The 21,644-nt window shown below is 34.2% G+C and overlaps 2 protein-coding genes across 3 annotated transcripts; one reads left to right on the top strand and one right to left on the bottom strand.

Annotated features, from left to right (window-relative positions):
* The first annotated feature begins 1,343 nt into the window (after positions 1 to 1,343).
* LOC114193784 (KH domain-containing protein HEN4) lies at positions 1,344 to 7,025 on the top strand. The gene is made up of 7 exons (XM_028083717.1): positions 1,344 to 1,907; positions 2,748 to 3,158; positions 3,659 to 3,907; positions 5,659 to 6,024; positions 6,217 to 6,287; positions 6,417 to 6,531; positions 6,621 to 7,025. The coding sequence occupies exons 1-7, from the start codon at positions 1,446 to 1,448 to the stop codon at positions 6,762 to 6,764; spliced, it is 1,818 nt and encodes a 605-aa protein (XP_027939518.1). The 5' UTR covers positions 1,344 to 1,445; the 3' UTR covers positions 6,765 to 7,025.
* Positions 7,026 to 7,152: 127 nt separating this feature from the next.
* On the bottom strand, positions 7,153 to 13,664 carry LOC114193785 (GATA transcription factor 28). Of its 2 annotated transcripts, XM_028083718.1 has the most exons (8): positions 13,344 to 13,664; positions 12,459 to 12,788; positions 11,264 to 11,350; positions 11,050 to 11,183; positions 9,378 to 9,509; positions 9,189 to 9,294; positions 7,504 to 7,560; positions 7,153 to 7,411 (listed from the first exon to the last, which is right to left on the bottom strand). In XM_028083718.1, exons 2-8 carry the CDS (start codon positions 12,777 to 12,779, stop codon positions 7,343 to 7,345), a joined length of 906 nt encoding a protein of 301 aa, XP_027939519.1. In that variant the 5' UTR covers positions 12,780 to 12,788; positions 13,344 to 13,664; the 3' UTR covers positions 7,153 to 7,342. The 2 variants fall into 2 exon arrangements, with proteins under 2 accessions (XP_027939519.1, XP_027939520.1); XM_028083719.1 differs by lacking the exons at positions 7,153 to 7,411; positions 7,504 to 7,560; positions 9,189 to 9,294 and having other exon boundaries at positions 9,374 to 9,509.
* Between the last annotated feature and the right edge of the window lie 7,980 nt (positions 13,665 to 21,644).

The following is a 21,644-nucleotide window of genomic DNA, read 5'->3' as shown; positions in this document are numbered from 1 at the left end:
GGTGTGATAGGCGTAATTCCATGAGTCCCATGGGGAGACTTCATGGTGGCGTGTAGTGTATATATTAGGATAAGGATTCAAGTAAGGATCGCATCCCGAAACTCTAAAGGGTCAGTGAGTCTCAGGTAGAGAAATCTGACCCAAGTGGTGAGAGTAGCGGGAGGCCCTAGTCTTTGGCAGGATAATGGCCTTAGACGCTTAAAGGCTAACATCGTGAGTGGTAGGGTGAAACCCATTGGCAATGTCAAATATAAAATATCAATTTTAAAAAAAGTCACTTAATGGATAAAATTGACAAAGTAATTACTTTAAATTTTTTAAAAGATTTATTTAAAGAGTAAAAATAAAAAATAAATGAACACCAAAAAAGGAATTCATTTACATAATACTACTTGAAAACACATGGGTCAATGTGTGTTCATAAGTTTTATGATGACAAAACAATAATAAAATTATCATTATAATTACAAAAACAAATATAAATATTTTTTATAATTTTATTATAGATAATTATTTTAATTTAAAAATGTTAAATTAAAATACACAATCAAAGAAAATATATTTAATATTAAAAAATTATTTTAAAAATAAATTAATAAAATAATTATTTTAATTTAAAAAATAATTATTTAAAGAATAAATATAAAAAAATGTGTATCAAAATGAAGAATTCCATTTATATAATAACTAGCGTAAACACAGGCGCGATAGCGTCAGTGTGTACGTATTTTTTGAATAAGTTAATAAACAAAATAAAAGTATATTTATAAAAAATAAAGTGAAATATATGGAGAAATTATGAAAAAAAAATGTTGATAAATATTAGGAGAAAAAAGAAGAAGGAGATAAGTAAATAGTTTTATAAAAACTTGTAAAAATAACTGTTAATTTTTAAAAATTTAATAAATAATTAAATTGTAAAGGATAAAGTTGAAATTATGAAATGTGGACACAAAAGATGGAATCCCCTTTATATATAGTTATAGATAATAATAATAATAATAATAATAATAATAATAATAATAATAATAATAATAATAATAATAATAGTATGTATAAGTATAAATAAGTATAGATATTGTTAAGGTATTGGTGTATTTTTAATCAAATTTAAAATAAATTAAAAATATTTAGTGGACATAAATATTTTTATTGTACTAAATAATGGAATAACTTAATGGTGTAATATAATATGTAGTTTAACAAGTAAAAAAACTAATGTCATTGAATAGAAACAATCCCAACTTTGCATTCTAAAATTTGTTTATGCAATAAAGGAATTAGATTCAAATCGTATCCAACGGATCTGATTAGCGACTCCATATTCTCGCGGAAAAAAGGACGCAGCGAATCCAGATTCGTGCGTGTGCACACGTGTAAATTGCATAGCAACTAGGATGCGAAATAAACGATGAGGAAGTGATTGTTGGGTTGGAGTGAGTTTGATGTTTGATGTGATGTCCAACAACAACAGCAAGAAGCGCCGCCATGCTCCGCCGCCACCAGCGGTCGAAGCTGTTTTCCGCATCGTGTGTCCGGCCTCGAAGGCGGCGGACGTAACGGCTCTGGCCGGCGACGGAGCTAAGATTATAGTGGAGGACTTGGGCGCGGCGGAGGAGCGTGTTGTTGTCATCGTTGCGGCGGCGGCGGGCGCAGTTTCTTGCGAGGAATCGGCTGCGCAGGCTGCATTGATTAGGGTTTTTGAAAGAACGGTGGAAGATGAAACTAAGAATTCCAGCAATTCGACAGTGTCGTGTAAATTGATGGCGCCCAGCTATCAGGTTGGTTGTGTTCTCGGGCGAGGAGGCAAGATCGTCGAAAAGATCAGGCAAGAGAGTGGGGCTCACATTAGGGTTTTGCCCAAGGATCAACCCCCTCTTCCTCCTACCGGAGACGAATTCATTCAGGTATTATTATTATTATTATTATTATTATTATTATTATCTAATCTAAACGCGCGCACTCTTTGCCGTTTGATAAATTTCTTCGTAAACACTTGCAGAATTTGTAACATAAGTTCATCTTCTTGCCCAAATCATGGCTAAGATATATAAGTAATTCAGATTAGCTTATGGAGAAACTTTGCTTACTTTTACTTTTATGTAGGTAACAAATTAAGAATGATACATGTATGTGACCAAATTATGAGATGCTTTACTTGTGTGAAGATCAAAAATAAAAATATGCGACATTACTTGGAACTAAACTAAGCTGCAAGGGGATAATGGTGGCATAGACCAAATCAAGTAGGGTTTACACGAATATGAACCGATTTAGTAGACTTTTACGTACAAAACCCAAATTAAGAATTCGCTACATATACAAGGATTACAAGGACTAAACTATACATTTAACCTATTTTTTGTTCCCTTGTAAATGCTTAGTATAGGTTTATTAAAACAGAGTTGGGTCTTTTTCTAATATGGACTGTGATTCAATGATGTTGAGTTGGGGCCATTGATGTGTGCAATAAAGATCAAATTAAAAATACACTACAAACGGACTAAATTAAGAGTGTGCAAGGGCACAACGGTGACGAAACCAAATTGACACTTATAGGTACTAACTTTTAGATTTTTAGATATAGAGACCAAATTAAGAATTCGTCACGGGACTAAATTATACACTTAACCTAGTTTTTTTCTTTAATAAATGCTTTGGAGAAGTTTATTAAAACAGATTTGGGTATTTTTCTTACTATGGACTATGATACAATGATGTTGAGTTCTGGCTTGTGATGTGTGCAGATAACAGGAAACTTTACGGCAGTAAAGAAAGCGCTTTTATCTGTTTCAACATGTCTTCATGATAACAATGGGCCAAATTCTGTTGCGTTTAAACCTTCTGGAGCAGGTCCTGCTCAGGTTGATGGTTATCCTCAACGTGGTTATGGGTCGTCTGGTTCATATGCTCCCCCTGATCACCATTCCAGAGGTTATTCTTTTCCGGGTCCAGAAAGTGCTGGACCACCTCATAGGATGTTTGTAGAAGAGGAGGTTGTCTTCAAGCTGTTGTGCCACCATGATAAAGTTGGTAGTCTTATTGGCAAAGGTGGTTCTGTGGTGCGGGCTCTGCAGAATGAAACTGGTGCATCTATCCAAATTGTTGAGGCTGGACCTGATTCAGATGAGCGCATTGTTGTGATATCTGCACGAGAGGTATGAGATCAACTAGTTTATTTGTCTGATACACAATGCTCTACCTGTGTATGATAGCTTGTTACACAAAGTTGATCTTCCTATGTCTTTGTGTGCAAATTTTTGCTTTGATGGGAGTAAATTATGTTGGATCTTATAATGTCTTGGAAAGTTTCTTGTTTGTAACTTTGGTTGCTTGTTGAGGTTATTGTGAGCTGGCTCTCTGGTATCAAGTTATTCTGGAGATCTTTGTTAAAAATCTAAAATATGATTGTTCTTTTGTTATAATCAAACAGGTAACCTTTGTCTGATTTTTCTGGCTGGGGTTCATCTTCAGAGTGTTTACTCTGAGTTGCTGTTGAGTTATTCTAATCATGGTAACTTCTCTGTATTGGTAGTTTTCTTTGTAAAACATGCTTGCAGCTTATGAGAGTGTTGTAGCAGAAAATTATAAAACTTGATATACAATTTCCATGATATTTGCTAAGTAAACAAGCTAAACATGATATAATCTTCTGCAGGTGTTCGAGCAAAAGCATTCCCCTGCACAAGAAGCTGTCATCCGTGTCCATTGCCGACTTACAGAGATTGGGTTTGAGCCAAGTGCTGCAGTTGTGGCTAAGCTTCTTGTGCGTTCACCACAGGTTGGCTGCCTCTTGGGCAAGGGAGGTCTTGTTATATCTGAAATGCGAAGGGCCACAGGTGCCAGTATACGCATTTTTTCAAAGGAACAAGTCAAGTTCATTTCCCAAAATGAAGAAGTTGTACAGGTAATTTGGTGCTTTAGACACTTTCATGTGAATTATATGCACATTTAATTAGATGTACTATTCAAATTATATGATGCATTTTCTTTGTGTAATGGTTAAAGAGAAAATTAAGATAAAAGAAAGAGGAAAGATAACCTTTAGAAACAAATTTTAAAATTTTCTTCCATTTTTTCTTCAACTTGAATTTCAAACATTTCTTTCCTCTGTACCAAATAGAGGTAAAAAGTACGACAGATAGAATAAAGGCTGCAAAATTTCCCATTTTACCAAGTCATTAGGAAATGTCGTTTATCTCTCTTCCCCTTGAATCTAAATACTTTTGACTCTAATTTGAGTTTTTCTCTGTAATTTTTAGTGTATCTTGAGAAAAACCAAGTTATGTCTTTTCATTTTCTTTGGCTTACTCCGACTTTGTATCCTACCGTTCAACTTTAGTTTCAATCCTGTGTGAACTTTTCCCAGGTTTTAAGCGAGTTGCTTTTCTGCATATGGCTATTGAAATACCCCGTGTTGCCAGTTTAAGAAAGAAAATGAAAGGAAAGAGAACAAATGCAAATATGATATATATATATATATATATATATATATATATATATATATATATATATATATTCTTAAGAAATAGATACAAAATATTGGTATTCTGGCCATTAACAAGATCTTTCTCTCTTCGCATTTTGGACGGATTGCTAAATTTGTGGATCCCACAAATTTTTTAATCTTTCTTTCTCACTTTTTAAGAATCCAAATAAATGCTTATTGTAATGAGTACAAGGATGTGATGATAACTTCTTATGTTGGTGCCATAGTAGTTAAAATCCAGATTCAAATCATAAAATCCCTTGATTTTGCTCTTTTAATCCCTACAAATATTCAAAACCTAGTTTAAAAAAACCTGTGGACTAGCATAGTAGTTGGCTCTTCTGCGTTTACACACATTGGGAACGATCCTGTAGCGGATAACCCTTGTTTGATCTTGTGCTGTGTGCGAAACTCATTAAGCTAGCATAGCACCAGTTACAACTACGAGCGAGATTTGTTTCTAGTCTAGTGGGTCGAGAAATACTTGTTCCTGGACAAAATTTCCTAGTTAAAATCCGTCTAAAATCACAATTTAAATCCCAAAATAGCTAAAATCCTTTGATTATACATTTTTGTTGGCGTCTTGTTTGGACAATTGATACGACTTTCCCCCTTTTATATTTCTATCACGACTCACTTTGAACATTGCACACCATTGTCTTGTTTGATTTGGTAAACTGGTGAAACCTAATCACTATGTGACGCAATCGCCAACCGTTCTTCCTCTGTTCTTCCTTTTTTCTCCAGGTCATTCTTCCTTCATTCACTGAGCTGGTGCTGTTCTCTGTCCGTCTTCCTCCATTCATCCTCTGTTACAAACCCATCCTTTATCTTTGTGTGAACCCACACAACAACCTTTATGTTGTGGAACGTTTGTTGACATCTAGGTTCTAGGATTATATTGTATTATGAATTTTGTAAAATCCTATTTACAATGTGTGATTATTCTTTACCTCCCTTCCCGATTTGAGGTGAGATCCTGATTTTAACTAGGATTTTGTTTACTCACATAATTTAGCAGCTAGTGGGAAAGTAAGGACATCCGGTTCTTGTTTGCTGATAATCCTGCTGTGAATATGCATATATGTAGATTTAATTTTTGTATTTTGATGGTCTTCTGTGCAACGAGTACGATCTAGCAGATTAAATAAAATTATGTTCCATCGCAGGTTATTGGGAGCTTACAATCCGTACAGGATGCTTTGTTTCATATAACAAGCAGAATTAGGGAAACCATTTTCCCAGTAAGGACCCCTCCAAATTTTAATGCACCACCACATTTGCCACCCTATCCAGAAATGCCACCTCCTTTATTTCGTCCAAGAAATCACATGATGTCCTCTGGCCACCCTCCTCCTTCTCCTCATCAAGTTGGGCACCATGGAATCGACCATTCAACTGTTCCCCCCATGCCTATTGACCATCAGCAACATGCATTTGTACATGGTATGGGACGTGGTCCCCCAAACATGGAACGAGTTCCCTATCCTCGTGGTTATGAAGGGCCAACTTCTCCAAGATCATGGCATCCTCTGGTCAGTCTCCCTTTCAAATATAGGGTTTAATGCCTGGGGATCTGATATATGTGGTCTAATCATCTTATATTTTCTTTTCTTTCTTTTCTTTGGGTGGTGGGATAGGAGGGGGACGGGGGTGTAAACACCTCCCTCCAGCCTGCCCTTAATATTTCGGAACTAAGTTTATAACGCTTTAGGTTTATATTTCAGGCAGTTAACAGAGGAAATCCAGGAACAGCTGATACTTCTAGTTTTTCCTCCAGAAATGAGAACCCTGGAAAGTGAGTTTAGGAAGAAGTATATATTTTTGAAGTGACAGTATATTGTATCTAAGTCGATAGGTTTTTCCAACATTTATAAAAGCAGGTGTTGTACCAAATACCTTATACTGGTTTTTATGTTATTTGCAGGAATGGACACCCATTACAGAATCCAAATAACTTAACAATTGAGATCACCGTCCCTCATATGTACTTAACCCACGTTTATGGGGAGAAGAATGGCAACCTCACTCAGATTCGACAGGTCTGTTTATATCTGATTAGTAATTCATTTCTTACTGTTTTGCTGAACGGTTGTCTTATAGCAGTTTTGTTCCATTGGGTTTTCCTCAGACGTCTGGTGCAAACGTGGCGATTCATGATCCAAAACCTGGAGCCACCGAGGGTCTGGTTATTGTCTCTGGAGCACCAGATCAAACTCACGCTGCTCAATGCCTAATTCAAGCTTTCATTTTATGTGGGCAGACCGTAGCCTGAAACTGCAGGAACAAGAGGCGATCTAAAAGCGGTTTAAGCGCAGCAGGACTTGTAATAGATATACCCATCATGATAAATTAAGGATTTAATATCAAGGTTGTTGTAGCATTTTTCAGAATTTGATTGCTCAATTAGTGTAATTTATTTGTCCTTTACACCAGGGATAGTTCCCTTTTCATATTCTGCTCCTTGTAACGAGCTACCCCATGTTGAAAAACTTGAAATGTGAATTGAAAATCACTAATTACTGAAAGGTGTAAATGAAAAAGGAACAATTTTCTTTTTTTTATAAATACAGCTACACAGCTCAAACTTAATAAGGATCAGGAAGAGCATTGAAGCTGCTCAGCATACTCAAAATAAGAAAAAATATCAGAAAAGAACTAGCTGTCACGGGCAATAATGACCTTCTTCTGCATATATTTAAAACAAAATACAGAATGCTCATTTAAACATTTTCATTCACTAAAAACATAGTAGAATAAGCCACCTACTACAATTTTTTATCTAGGGGCAAACATTCTCCCACCATCCTTATTTCATGAAATCCCTCTCCATTCTGACCAAAATAAAGTTCATCACGATGAATCATCAGCTTCTCCTGCAACTCTATGGACTACTATCTGATTGGCCTCCAAACTTTTATTCTGTAAATATTCAATTCAAGGGAAAATTAAGGTCATAAAATTAAGTTTGCAAGAAATACAGCATGAAATTTAATGAATTCATGGTATCTGACCTCATTCTTGATTGGTCCAGATATGGGTGCCGCCCTTGATAGGTCCCTCAGGGTTCCCTAAGGTTCAGAAAAATGAGAATATATCAAAAAACTAAATTAATATACGACATAAAAAAAATTTGCTGAATGTAACTGATATTAGTCTAAATAAAAATAAGAGAACTTGTGCAATACTTATAGTGGAATAAGAATCCAACGGAATTTAAATCGATTTGAAATATGTTTCAAATGAAACATTTTCCTCATCTCCAGATAGTAAATCGGTCAGATATTTAAGAGAAAGTTACTGATTGTGTTGTAACTTCTTTAACTTCATTTTGGTGAGATACCATTGAAGAAAAACAAATTAATAATTTTATATTTTCCTCAACCTAATAAAAGGCTAGAGAGTGAACTGGCATATTGTGGTCCATACCCCACAAGGATATATAGAATCTTTTATCTATTCTGTCTCTCAAAATCAGTGCCAAAACATTCATTGCAAAGCTTTCATGTATTATCTTTGTTTTCTTCTCAAAGCATTTTTATATTTCCGATTTTATGTAGAGTTACATTCACAGATTCCTAAATTTACGTGATTAAATAATAAATACACACGATATTAAAACTTCATAACATTTTGTTTTGATCCAATTGTGGGGTTTATAAGGTATTGGCCTCTCCAACAACAATGGTCAGCTTTTGCCTTTGATATATAAAATACAAGCATCTGATATAATTATTCTAAAAACATTAAGACACAACACGTGCAAGATACATACTTAAAAGTGTATAAAAATTCATAAATAAATAAATAACTGAAATCATGAAAATCCAGATCAAAAACCCTTCCCTAAAATAAAAAAATTATAAACCGTTTTCATCATAAATTACTACCTAGGGATAACACAATCTCATTTCTTTCTTGAGATAGTTTATAAATTGGACAACTTTCAACTTCTCTTTATCAAGAGACAATATTGAAAACGGAAAAGTGAAACAAATTGAAGTATTTGTGACATTGTTTCACAAGGTTTTGTTTCTCTTAACAGCTAACAAAGTTTTCCAGTATTTCTCTCGTTTCCATGGTCTATCAAAGGGCCAAGGCACAGCCAACTCATGGGAATCAAGGTTCCACAATTTACTGTGGCTTAATTATTTAATACTTTCAGTCAAATATAGTCAAGGTTCTCATCCTTTCTTATTCATAAATTTGGACCTCAAACTTGTAAAGCATGTGCATCTAGTACCTCCTAACTTTAAAAACCGTGAAGACATTTTAGAGAGAAGGAACTAAATACGGAGTTTTTATAATTTGATAACCAAATTCATAAATATGAAAGAATAGGAACCTTGACTATGTTTAACGAAAGTATAAGACCAAAAACACATTCGTTTCTTTATTTTATAAGTAGATGAAATAAGCATACAGAATAACAGCATCTAATATCATTGTGTGACCAGCTGGACTATGCATTACAGTCAATAGATATATTTGAATAGCCATCAAATTATTGACACTACATTACTATGCATAAATGCCATTATAATTAAGTATTAGAATGTCAATATGAATTGGACAAAAATAAACCACCACAATGTACCTTAATTTTGTGATGTTCAGACAATAATTTAATTTACAGCGCAACATGGAATATTCAAAACAGTAGCAATGGATATGAGAAATAAACATAACTCTCATTTACCTTATTTGCCCACATAAGACCACAAGCATTGCAGAGGGTTCTTGGCCCTTCAGGCCCGCGTCGCATCATTGGTGTGCACTTCTCACTGATGCCACAATGCCTACAACTGACATAAATTGACAGAACAGTGTTTGTTAAATGATATGTACATAATCTCCCTCTAGTCCTAAGATGAATTAGTAAACTTACACAATATCTTGCTGCTGGGATCCGTTATTCTCTGCCGACCAGTTTTCATTTGCCCCCCAATTTGTTGCAGCTGATGCAGATTCATCGTGATTGGACTTTGAAGATGTAAACTGACCTTTATTCCTTTGCATCCTACAGAAGTTACTTGTGTTTGTCAGAAAGTGGTGCAGATATATTAAGGTAACATTGCCACTCAGGATGTGGATTTAGAAATATATGGACATTAAAAAAACAAACATAGGCATATAAACTTGCAAGATATCATGCATTCACTGCACTTCTACATCACTTTAAGAATGCTAAAGAAGGTAGATGGCACAAATTATGTATAAGAGAATTTATATTTTAAATCGTGAACCATTTTATATTGGAATGGTAAGATTCACACAAAGGTCAAAAAGTGCAACATATTCTTAAATTTATAATGCAAAGATACAATTAATAACAAAACAACCACATAGTCAAAAACAGTGGTTGTATCTATGTGTATTTACTAAACAATTTCCGCAACACAACCTCCAAAAAAACAACGTTGTTGCTGCATTACATTCCTATAACCATGGCTATGTGCTAGTAAACAAATCTTGCATTATAGCCATCCAAAAAACTGCATTGTTACTGCTGCTACTGCATAATTACTGCATACTATGGTTGTCGCTTACACATGCTAAACAACCTCAAAAACAAAAAAAAAACAAAAAAAATTATATCCTAATCATTCATATTCCATCCTCTTCCTCTCCAATATCTACATCATTCAAATCATCTTCACCTTCTATTAGAACTTCTTCCACATCTTCAATGTCTTCAACTTCTTCCTCATCTCCTATTTCAACATTACTGCACCAACATGTGTTGCTAAAGAGTCGCTCAGTTCATGATAACTGTTCCGCTTTTTACTGTTCCTTTATTCCCCTTTTCCATTGTTCACAATCTTCCACTGTCCTACTGTTCCAACTCAGTTTGTGCTAAGGGTTGGAGGGAAAGCTCAGATGAACCATTACGCATCTATTTCCGCTAAGTTCACGCTGAAAAAGAAAGTAAATTTAGGGTTTTCTCAAACTGGGTCGCATGACCTGACCCAGTTTGTGGTAAAACCCGAATGCAATTTTACTACGACTCAGGGTGCAATTCAAACAACAATCAGGATTCACACAATACAAGAATGATTCGGGAGCAAAAGCGATTGTTTCAACAAGTTGTATCGTGAGGGAGAATAATCACATTGTATGATTTGTATCGTGTATTGCACAATACGTTACCATGCATTGGATTGTCTGGCAATCAAATCCCCAATTTATTGCAGAGTTACACCTAAGCCACGTCATTGGTGCTTGTTATCAAAGTTATACCTTTTATGGTTTTTTCAGAAAAATATCCTTGCCATCGGCAAACTTCAAAGACTGAAAAAACCTAACAAACCAAACTATAATAGATCATGGATTCTGAGAATTTAGACATGATATCCCAAAAGCTACAATGAGGCGATACATGATAACGATGCTCTAGTAAACAACTCACCGCTAGGTTCTGTTTTCACCCTTCTAGTGTTATCAATAACACAAAATTATAAACGTAAATGGACTACAGTAAAGTCACAATTTTAACCCAAAGAAGCGAACAAGTATATGTGTAAGTTTAATCTAAAAAATAATGATAGGAAACACCATACCGTAATGCTACTTCTTTCCGAACAGTATACCGAATTTTTTTGTCAAAATTTCGTTCCTTCCGCTTTTCACGAAACCTAATCAACGAAGCTAATCTCTGAGGGACACTGAATTTTTGTGGAGTACCAGTAAATCCCTAATAAAATACTTCATGAGCCAATTATTTGACAAGAAAAAGAGCATCAATTGCATTCCAACCAAATAATGCAGTAATACCCGGTTATTATGGTGAGGAGACACTGGCATGGTAGGCATGGTTGGAGGTATTTCACGGCCTCCCAGTAACAGCAGCACAGCTTGAACCTGAGGGAAAAACATCGCAGGATTTTCATCAATGAATCAATGAGTTGGTAGTAGTTTCTAACTTGGTCGATAATGGATAAAATTTTTAATGGTTCAAGCCATCTGTACAATCACAATATAAAACGTAACAAAGAAGCTTGTTAAACTGCAAATAATGATAAATTTAACATGGAATTTATTGAAGGTTGAGACAATAAACGTTTGCGCCTGTGCATCTGCTGGAAAGGGTAAGAGGAAAATAACTAGTGAACACTTCTTAATTGATACTCTCAAGTTTAGAAGAAATAATATTCTACTTTATATCAATTATGAGGTCATTGAACCTATAAATACATGAAGCTGTAGATTAGTTTAGGAAATATGGACAGATAATCCTAATGAGACAAATCCCTGCGATTATGGGATTGTTATAAAATACATAAACCTATTATTCACAGCGAGAAACGGCAGTTATAAAGAATAAAATTCCAAAAGGTTGGCTGCAAAGAATTCAGGAGCAACATCATGTTCTATAGTTAATCATGTCAAAAGACAAACCATTCACCACAAAAAAAAATTATCACATCACCTATGATTTTCTCACTTACATTAACCTTTCTCTAGCAAAGCAATAAGGCTACCTTCTAGATGACCTACTCTTCTTACTAAGAGAGTTCCACAAGTCTTCTCCACATCCAAACCACCTAAGACAGATTCTATCACTCTTGTTCTACAACAGGTGTTATTCCAACGTTCCTTTTATTGCATTCATGTCTAGTGTGTCCACTAATCCCATTGCAAAACTTCTTACCTCTGGTGTATGGAGTTTATTGTTTTCTTATACTCGGTTGCTTACAACATTGCTGGTCTAGAGGCTGTGAAACAAACTTTCACCCTAGTGCTACTAGACCATGGTTTCATCAATGCATTCTATTATTTATAACTCAAGCATCATCAATATTCCATGCACAACAATATAGGAGTCTTTAAATTGAACATACTTAAATAGCCACTGGAAATCAATATTTCCATATAAGGCTTGAGAAGTCGAGACATAGTAGGTTGTAGACATGAGGAGCAATGCCGTATCATGTCAATGCAAAAGTGAAAAAATCATAAGTTGATTCACCTTTTCTGGTGACACGGAGTCAAAGACATAAACTTGGCCCTGAAAAGACAACGTAAGCTGATCCCCAGCATCACCCCCTTGGTCCATTATTACAGCGTGATTGTCAGGGAGATTTCCATGGCTGGAGGGGATATCACCTTCCACACTCTCACTTCCACCACAGTTAGTATCACCACCATCATTCTGATCCTCATCAATCCCATTACCATTGCTCATATGGTGCAGTCCGTGATGCTCATGTTCTTGCACATATGGCACATGTATAGGATGCTGTCCATCACTGATGTGTATCCGAGAATCACCCCCATGAATACCATCCATGGTAAACACCTAGGAAATGCCAGAAAATTTGTTAAAGGCAACCAAACAAAGCTAACAGTAAAAACAACAACAAGCAGACAGATTGAAAATGGAAAAAATGATCAACTCTGAACTAAGGAGAACACAAATTTCTTCCAGCAGACCAAACTACACACGAAAATCAGGAAAGTGCAAGGATAGTAAAACATGCTAGTAAAGGATAGAGTGCAACATTTCATTCTAATTAAACACATTTCTAGGAAATTAAACGTGTTAACGAGCTAAACAAAAATAAAATGCAAAAGTATCCCATCACAGCAGGCAGTAAGGAGAGCCTCACTTGGCAACGGATAAGACAAAAAAAGATTAGGAAACAGGGCAAACATCCGAGTGATATGATGATAGAGTTTTATGAATCCCTGAGGTAAAGCAATAGTTTTTCATCACATACAGAAACACCCAAAGAGTAAAAAGGATGGGAATGAAAGAGGGCACACAAAGTATTGTTGAAAATATTAAATGGGAATAAGGGATAAGAAAGAAAGAAAGAAAGAAAGAAAGCATTTTTAGAGAGAAGGAGCAGACCAACAACAATTGAAGATTGTGGGTTGATCTGCACAACGCCCCAGAGGCACCTCCGCAACAGAAAAAGGGGTTAGGATAAGGTCACACGATAACTGAGAAAACACTGAAGAAGAAGAAGAAGAAGAAGAAGAAGAAAATGAAAATGGAGAGAGAGTAACGGGGAAATGTATGAGAGAGAGAGAGAGAGAGAGAGTTAAAATGGGTCGGTAACAAAGGCGATGGAGAATGAGATCAGGGTCAGGGAGACACGAAACAGTGCCTTGTTTTGTTCCAAAGGCAATATTTTTTTTTTTCACAAACCGAAAAATATTTCATCATTGCGTGCAATGTGATTGAGACCACTAAAAAATTTAAATTTAATTATTTTTTTTTCACCTTCACGTATAACTAAAAACATGCTATTATTCGAATTAAAGTGGTTCACTGTTCATGGCTTCCTTTTTACTGTTCCAGTTTTCAGAATGCATTTATTTATGGTGGTACCCTATGACATACTTACTATGCGGCTTTTTAACCCTAAAAGGGAACGTCAAGATACCCATTTTTTCTGCACTTGTGTTTGGTTTCTATATAGAGAGAATAGAATGCACCCATAAGAGAGCATGCAAAACTCCATATAACTATAGTATACACACTAACATGTTGTTCTATTATCAAAATAAAATTCACAAAAACTATAAATATTTAAATATATATATATATATATGAGATTTTTCATCAATTAAAAATAAACTCAATTTATTCGATACAAATATCACTTAACATATTTGTTGTTTGTTAAATTTATTGTATCATTTATTATCAAGTCATTATTAAACAACCTATAAAATATTCAATCATGTATTTTAGATGTACATGTTTTTACCTGAGGTGTTGAAAATATGACTATAAATATGACCAATTTATTATATTATATATAAATAGTACAAATATCATTTACAAATTATTTTTCTTATATTAAGTTTGACTTATTTACCTAAAAAGATATTTAAAAATTATTTATAAAATCTATCATACTCGTGTAATAAATATAATTATATATGTAATTTATTTCTTTAATAACCATATTTATATGTAAGTATATCCATGATGTAAATATAAAATCATAATCATATATGTGATTTATTGATCAACAAAAATATCTAAATATTAATTAGATATATAATAAGAAATAACATTTTTGAAAATATTTGTATCATATGTTTTGACAAAGCTAAAAATAGTTTAATTAAGTATATGTTCATTTTAAATGCATACTTACAAATAATATTTTACATATCATTTCATATATGTAACTTTAATTAAATTTATATCATTCACAAAATAAAAAATTACTTCATAACCTTTCAATTACAATATCAAAATTTTACTCTAATTTATGACATCACGTCATATTCATTGAATAGTTGAACTATACAATGGTTTAGACTCTAAAATGATGTTGCTTAAGCGAATTGCTTAAGTGATTTATGAGTCATTAAAGCTTCCTTGCTCAAATTGTGTAGTGTTGTTTGAATGAGAGGTTGTATATCTTTAATATCAGTATGAAATTAAAGGAGTTTAACCTTGTAGAAAAAGGGATTTGTCTTTATACCTTCCATGCTCAAGCCACGAGTCATTTGATCTATAAGGGCGATGCTTGAGCAATCATGTGTCATTTGAATAACAAGTTTCACTAAGAGCAGGGTTATTTGTGACCTCTTTCTCGCTTATGGTTTGGAATTCAACTTGAGTAAGGAGAGTTATCACTCAAACGTTGAACTAATCGCTTGAGCAACAATGCTCTACACTCAAGTTTAAAGTTCTCATTTGTAATCATTCAAGTGACAACTTAGGAGTTAAGCAATACTAACACGAAAGAGGTGACTATTCAAAAAAGCTTAAATAAATATCGTTTATGTAACGTTCTCAATTCTTAATGCTCCTAAAAGTCCTTGTCCATTGTCGCAATTGAAATCATGACGAAACAACGAACCAAAAAAGAAACGAGTTTAAAAAGAGATTTTGGAGTTGCCACCATAATTTATTCTAAAAACTATGAAAAACCATAAAGATAAAGCAAGTCTGCAAAAAACCAGATTTTAGGGTTCGGAAGTCGATTACGCGTAGGGGAGGTATTAGCACCCTACAACGCTCTCCCGATGGTAGTACCTTTAATTAAACATGCAAAGTTTATGTGGTTTTCAACATGTTAATTTTCCCCAAAAATAATTATACAATAATACTAAAAAGAAACAAAAATATTTTTTAGTTTTTTGGGCCCGACAATGATTGACCTTGGTTCTACGTATTCACCTTCAAAATGAGAAATCAGGGTTACGTAGTTCTTTGAAAAAAGGTTATTTGGAAAAGGATTGAATTTTTAGAGGTGAACCTAACAAGGACTAGCCTTGCTCTTACGTATCTCACAATGAAGAATCAACGATCACGTAATTCTTAAGAAAGTTTTGGTTACAAAGTTTTAATGTTTTTAATTTTTGAAATTTTATATTTTCTTTTTGGTTTTTTGAATCATTTGAAAATTAGTGTCACACAATGCGAGCGGTTTGACAAACACCAAAAAGAAGATGAAGGATGAAGGATGGAATGACTTATTTGGAAGTGCTTGTTGGCTGGAAAGATGAAGTATGAAGATGGCAGGGATAGATGGAGAGAATCTGTAGTTGTGGGGCTTCAGTTAGGTAGTGAGCGTGGTTTTCCATTATGTTGGGTTAGAAGGTAAAGTAGTAATTGTGTCTATTAAAGCATATATCGCTTCCCAGCATTCAAACAACAACATGCATACAACATATGCAATCCATGTTCCAAATGAATGATGCAGCAAATCTCACACACAACCATAACATGTTATTCAAGCATTAGAGACAAAATACAACATATACTTTCATCATGCTCACTCAAGTATTCAGTGTGTTGAAGATTAACTCTTGGAGCTCCCCTTAGCTTTAGCTTGTGCAGGTGTTTTTGACGGGCTCTACTCTCCTTCACTCGCTCATGTTTTTCTCCTTTTGTATTTTTTTCTTTTTATGCTCAAAATCGTGTGTGATGGAACTGTGTGAGGAGTTTTAAAAACAAGCTAATGAATGTTTTTGTTGTGTGTGACTATGTGAGATTGGTGATGTTGTCTGGTATTGGAAACAATGGAACACTCGAGGAATTTTCTTTTTTTCCACCCTCTCGGTTCCTACCTTTTCTTTTCTCTCTTGTGCATAATGAACCCTCGGGGAAGAGACAAAGAATTCACAACTTAAAGTCCTTTGATCCCTCCTTTATTCCTTGTGCATAATCACCCATTTTATCAAAATGCTAGATATGAATAACATCTTCGATCAACACCCCACGAAGTATCTTGTTTGAGGATTCATCATCCTCCATCTATAATAACAACAATTGATGATTTGGGCACTCATGATTAAATGCAACCTTGTCATCACAAAAAGGAACACAAACCTTTCTCACATCTAACTTGCATTTCGGCTAGACAAATTTTCTTGATAGTGGGATGCTGCCTAGGAGCCATATTAGGAGTAGGCAATAATGGAGGTAAGGCTTGTTTGTTCTTTGGAACGGTGGTCACGACCGTAACATTCGAGGTACTAAGAGTTGGGAAGGAAAATTTGAAATGTATATGGATGGTATTGCAAACTTTAGGTTGTGGTAAGTATCGATCCTCATATAATTTGGTCAAAGCCACTACACGCAGCAACATTGGCGAACATTGTGCCACCACATCTCGCCTAATTTCAATGTGTAATCCACTAAAAAAATAATTAAGGAGAGCTTATGGGGTTCAGCCATAAGATCGATTAGCTAAAGACATAAAATGGAGATAATACTCCAAAACATACCTTATCTACTGCAACTTAAAGAGATCGACCATAGGTCAATTGAAAGGGGATGAACCAAATTGGGATTTCATGGCTCTAGTGAGATCTTGTCAAGAGTGAATCGCATTTAACCAAGACAACATACGAAACCAAGGTACCACCTCTTGTTCGAAATATATCGCAACAATGTTAACTCTATCCGCATCTGGGATATTGTGATAGCCAAAAAACTATTCAGCCTTGAAAATCCATTCTAATACATATGAGGTGCCATCGATATGAGGAAACCCCAAAGAAATATTGTGCGTAGGAAAGACATTAACAAGGGAGATTTGAGCACCATAGGAAGAGGTCGAAGAGGACTCATCATGAGATTGAGAATGGTGTTGTAATAACAAATCAAATGTGTTTTGTAATTGGTACATTCGCTCGTGTGATTTTAATTACGACTCTATCAACTGTTGAAGTTTTGCATGTTGCGATTTTACTTCAGCCTGTGAGTCCTTGAGCCTCATTCTCGACCATGATGGTAATGAAAGCACCAATGTAACATTCTTAATTCTTAATACTCCTAAAAGTCCTTGGCCATGAAGTTAGAAAGGCACGTTTTTCATAATTTCCTCAACCCATGTAACCTTCTAATTCGTTGCTTCTCTTTCTCACCCTTTTGCTCCTTCTCAATCCCACATAATCATGATTTGTTGACACCTAGTGATTATGTGTAACTAACTCTGCTGCAAGGGTATTATTATGTTGTTCCCCTCCTCCATCATATGCCATGTTGCTCCCATTATTTGTGCACGTGGCACTTTACTTATTTTGTTACAACCAAATCACAATCGAACAGTGAAAAAAATACATTCAAATATATAGAGAGAGTTGCCATTATAGTTTAATCTAAAAAACTACGAAAAAAACCACAAATAAGTGTGTGGTTTGTGAAATCATATTTTGAGTTCGTGAGTTGATTATGTATAGGGAAGGTGGTAGTACCCTACAATGTTCGTTCAAAAACGGTAAATTTAATTAAATATACAACAACAAAAAAGTTTACTATATGAATTTTTTTCATAAATAAGAAGAAAAGATTATACAAAATAAACAAAAATATTTTTTACAAATTTTATGTTTAACAAGGATTACCTCACTCCTATATATTTTCATTCATAACAAATCAATGTTATCTAGTTCTAGAAAACTATTCGATTTTTGTTTTTTACGAATTCGATAAGGATTGACCTTGCACAAAGTATTTCCATTCATAAAAAAATAAAAAAAAAATCAGGAATCACGTAATTCTTATAAAAATAAAATTGTTTAAGTCTTGATATATTTTTGTTTTAAAAATTTTATACATTTTTTATCTTTGGATGATTTGAAGAAGGGTGTCATGAGACTATAAGATAGAATGATCGTACAAATACCAAAAAGTAAAAGTTGAAAAAATTACTTTTATCTTACTATATCTATTTTTTTAAATGGTGTACATATGAAAACTGAGGTGCCAAATAGTAAAAGAAGTGAAGGTTTAAAAAGTGAAACAAGGATTATCAAAAGTAAAATAAAGATCTCAGTCCAGAAATTATAAAACATGCAATGGGTGCAAAGCAGAAAAAAAAAAAAACAGGGTGCGAGAGTAGTAAAAAATATTATTACTATTGTTTTTAAAGTTTTAAAATATATTTAAAAGATTTTTAAAATATTAATATTGTGTATTTTTAATTCTGAACAAGACAACAATACCCAGAAAATCTGGATTCAGTGCAGAGAGAATGAAAGTGCAGTGGATTTTTAGTGATGCACACATGACACATGTCGAAGTTCCAATCATGAATTAGGATTTTGAGTGGGGCGTAAAAAGAAATAAAAGGGGTGAGGATGTTAGAAATAAAAATAGTATGGTCTGGATGGCAAAGTGGACACGAACTATTAGCTCAACATGAAAATAATGTAGGCTGTTTATCCCTACACCTCTAACAATTTCTTTAGCATCTTTCTCGAAATGAATTTCTGATAATATATTTTAATTTTTGAAAGTTGATATCCAAAAAATTTTAGAAATATAATACGTGTGGTGTGACTTTACTTTAATGGTCAAAAATATTTTTAGGATTTAAAGTTTTTTTATAGGTATAAAAGAAATTTTGCAAATACAGTAAGAAAGAACACCACTCTCAACCAAAAATCTTAAGGCAATGGGTTTATGGGTCTTGATTCTTATATAATGCTCCACTTTCTCATTTCTAGCTAATGTGGGACCTAGACTCACACTTAGATTCCTAACAGAAAGAATCATAAATGAGACGTCAAAATAAAAATAGTAGGTAAAGGTTTTAATTGTTTGTTTATTTTTATAGTTTTATCCGGAAATTTTCTGTTTTTTTTTAAATTTAAGGTTTCTATTTTTTTTTTATTTTTTTTTATTTTACTACTTCCTAGTTACTAATTTTTTAATTAGTTAAACTTTTATTTTAAAAATATTTTGAAAAAAAAAATTATTATTTATTGGATATCGACACATTCTAACCCTCCAAATAAGTTTATAACACATTTATAGACCAAACAAAAACATAGTTTAACCCAATCTTTCATTTTAGCTTTTTATATCATCACTAAGTTCAAAATCAATATGCGAATACAAAACAAGTCGACCAAATCAAACGTTACTTTCAATTTGTTTCACACACATAATCAAATATGGTTGAAGATAGTTCCATTTACCTGACATGTGATTGAAACCTAAGTAATTGCTACAAATAACTGGGTGGAAGAAAATACGAATAAAATATGATCTAATTGAGAAAACAATTTTTTCCCAATTAATAGAGGCAGTGAAAATATTTATTGTCCACATAACAAGGTAAAAGAGAAAGAATTAAAATATGTAAAAGTAAAATAACACTTGATCTAAAATGAATTGTAATAAAGTATAATTGTTCTAAAGCTCACGAGCTTCTGCATGGCAGCATCTATTCATAAAAGAGATGAGAAATTGTTTAATTTTGATGAACCAAGCCACAAATAGGTCAGATTTTATTTTACTGTAAGTACCTTGAATATTTATTTTTCAACCCCCACATATCTTGAATTTATGATAAGTCATATTAACCCTTAAGTTTTAACGTGTTGACATGACAACACACACTATAAATTTTGCTCCGAACTTTCAAAAAATATTTATAAAATATTTGGGAGCTTCTCCCTGCACCTCCAATAAACTCTCCTGTACCTCCAAAACCTCCTTTATTTCCAACGTTGCCCCTGGTTAAAAAAAAATTACTGTGTCTGTTTTCACTGCGTACCCCCAAATACCCCTGCACCCCTCACACCCCTCACCACACTGCACCCCCAAAACCCCTCTACCCGCACCCCAATAAAAAAAAAGCAGATTCTCTCCCTCTCCCTTTGCACGCTGCACACACTGCACACACTCTTGAGAATCTTTGACCTACCTCCCCACCCCACAAAGCTTCCTTCTCCCCTTCTCCCCCACTGCACCCCACAAAGCATCTTCTCCCCCACTCCCCTTCTCCCCCACTGCACCCCACAAAGCATCTTCTCCCCCAGTGCACCGAACCATTGTCGCCGCCACGCCATCCTTTTCTCCTCCACACACCATTCTTCTCCCCACCGTCGGCAACCACCTTTGATCCTTTCCCGCGACTTCTCATTTGCAGGTAAGTCGTTTTTTGTTTTTTAAAATTAGACAGTGTATATTTTTATTTGAATGCATGTATATATTTTTATTTGAATTGATTTTATATATAGGTTTTTACATGTTGTTAAATCTGGAAAGGTGGGTTGGGTTGATCAGTGGTGTGCGTTGGAGAGGAAGGGTGTGATGTTTTTATTTTTTTTAAGGAAACGGATTGCGGAATCCGTTTCCCTATTTTTCAATTTTTGTTTTCAAAACGGATTCTGGAATCCGTTTTTATTTAATTTTTTTTTTGGAAACGGATTGTGTAATCCGTTTCCCTTTTTTTTTTTTTACAAAACGGATTTTGGAATCCGTTTGTTTATTTTTTTTTTTGAAACGGATTGTGTAATCCGTTTCACTTTTTTTTTTTTTACAAAACGGATTTTGGAATCCGTTTCTGTAATTTATTTTTTTTTTGAAACGGATTGTGTAATCCGTTTCAATTTTTTTTTTTAAAAAAACGGATTTTGGAATCCGTTTGACGTTTATTATTATTATTTTTTTTCAAAATCCGTTTCTGTTTGATGAAATTGAACGTGCAGTTGTGTTTGTATGAGGAAAAGAAAATAAGGAAAGATGAGTGCGAGTATTTATTCTTTTTTATTTATTAATTTGTATTTTATTTTATTACAGATATGGTTAGGACCAGAGGAAATATATCTAGACGTGGTTCAAATGATGCACCCGAGAGTTCCAGACAGGGTGGTGCACGAAAGAGACCGACAACATCGGCTCGTAGAAGGGGTCAGCATGAGGCTAATGTTGTTAAGGATGACA

Source organism: Vigna unguiculata, chromosome 8, assembly GCF_004118075.2.
Source record: "Vigna unguiculata cultivar IT97K-499-35 chromosome 8, ASM411807v1, whole genome shotgun sequence".
NCBI lineage: Eukaryota > Viridiplantae > Streptophyta > Magnoliopsida > Fabales > Fabaceae > Vigna > Vigna unguiculata.
The sequence above is the reverse complement of the archived record's forward strand: the minus strand, read 5'-3'. Positions and strand labels throughout refer to the sequence as shown.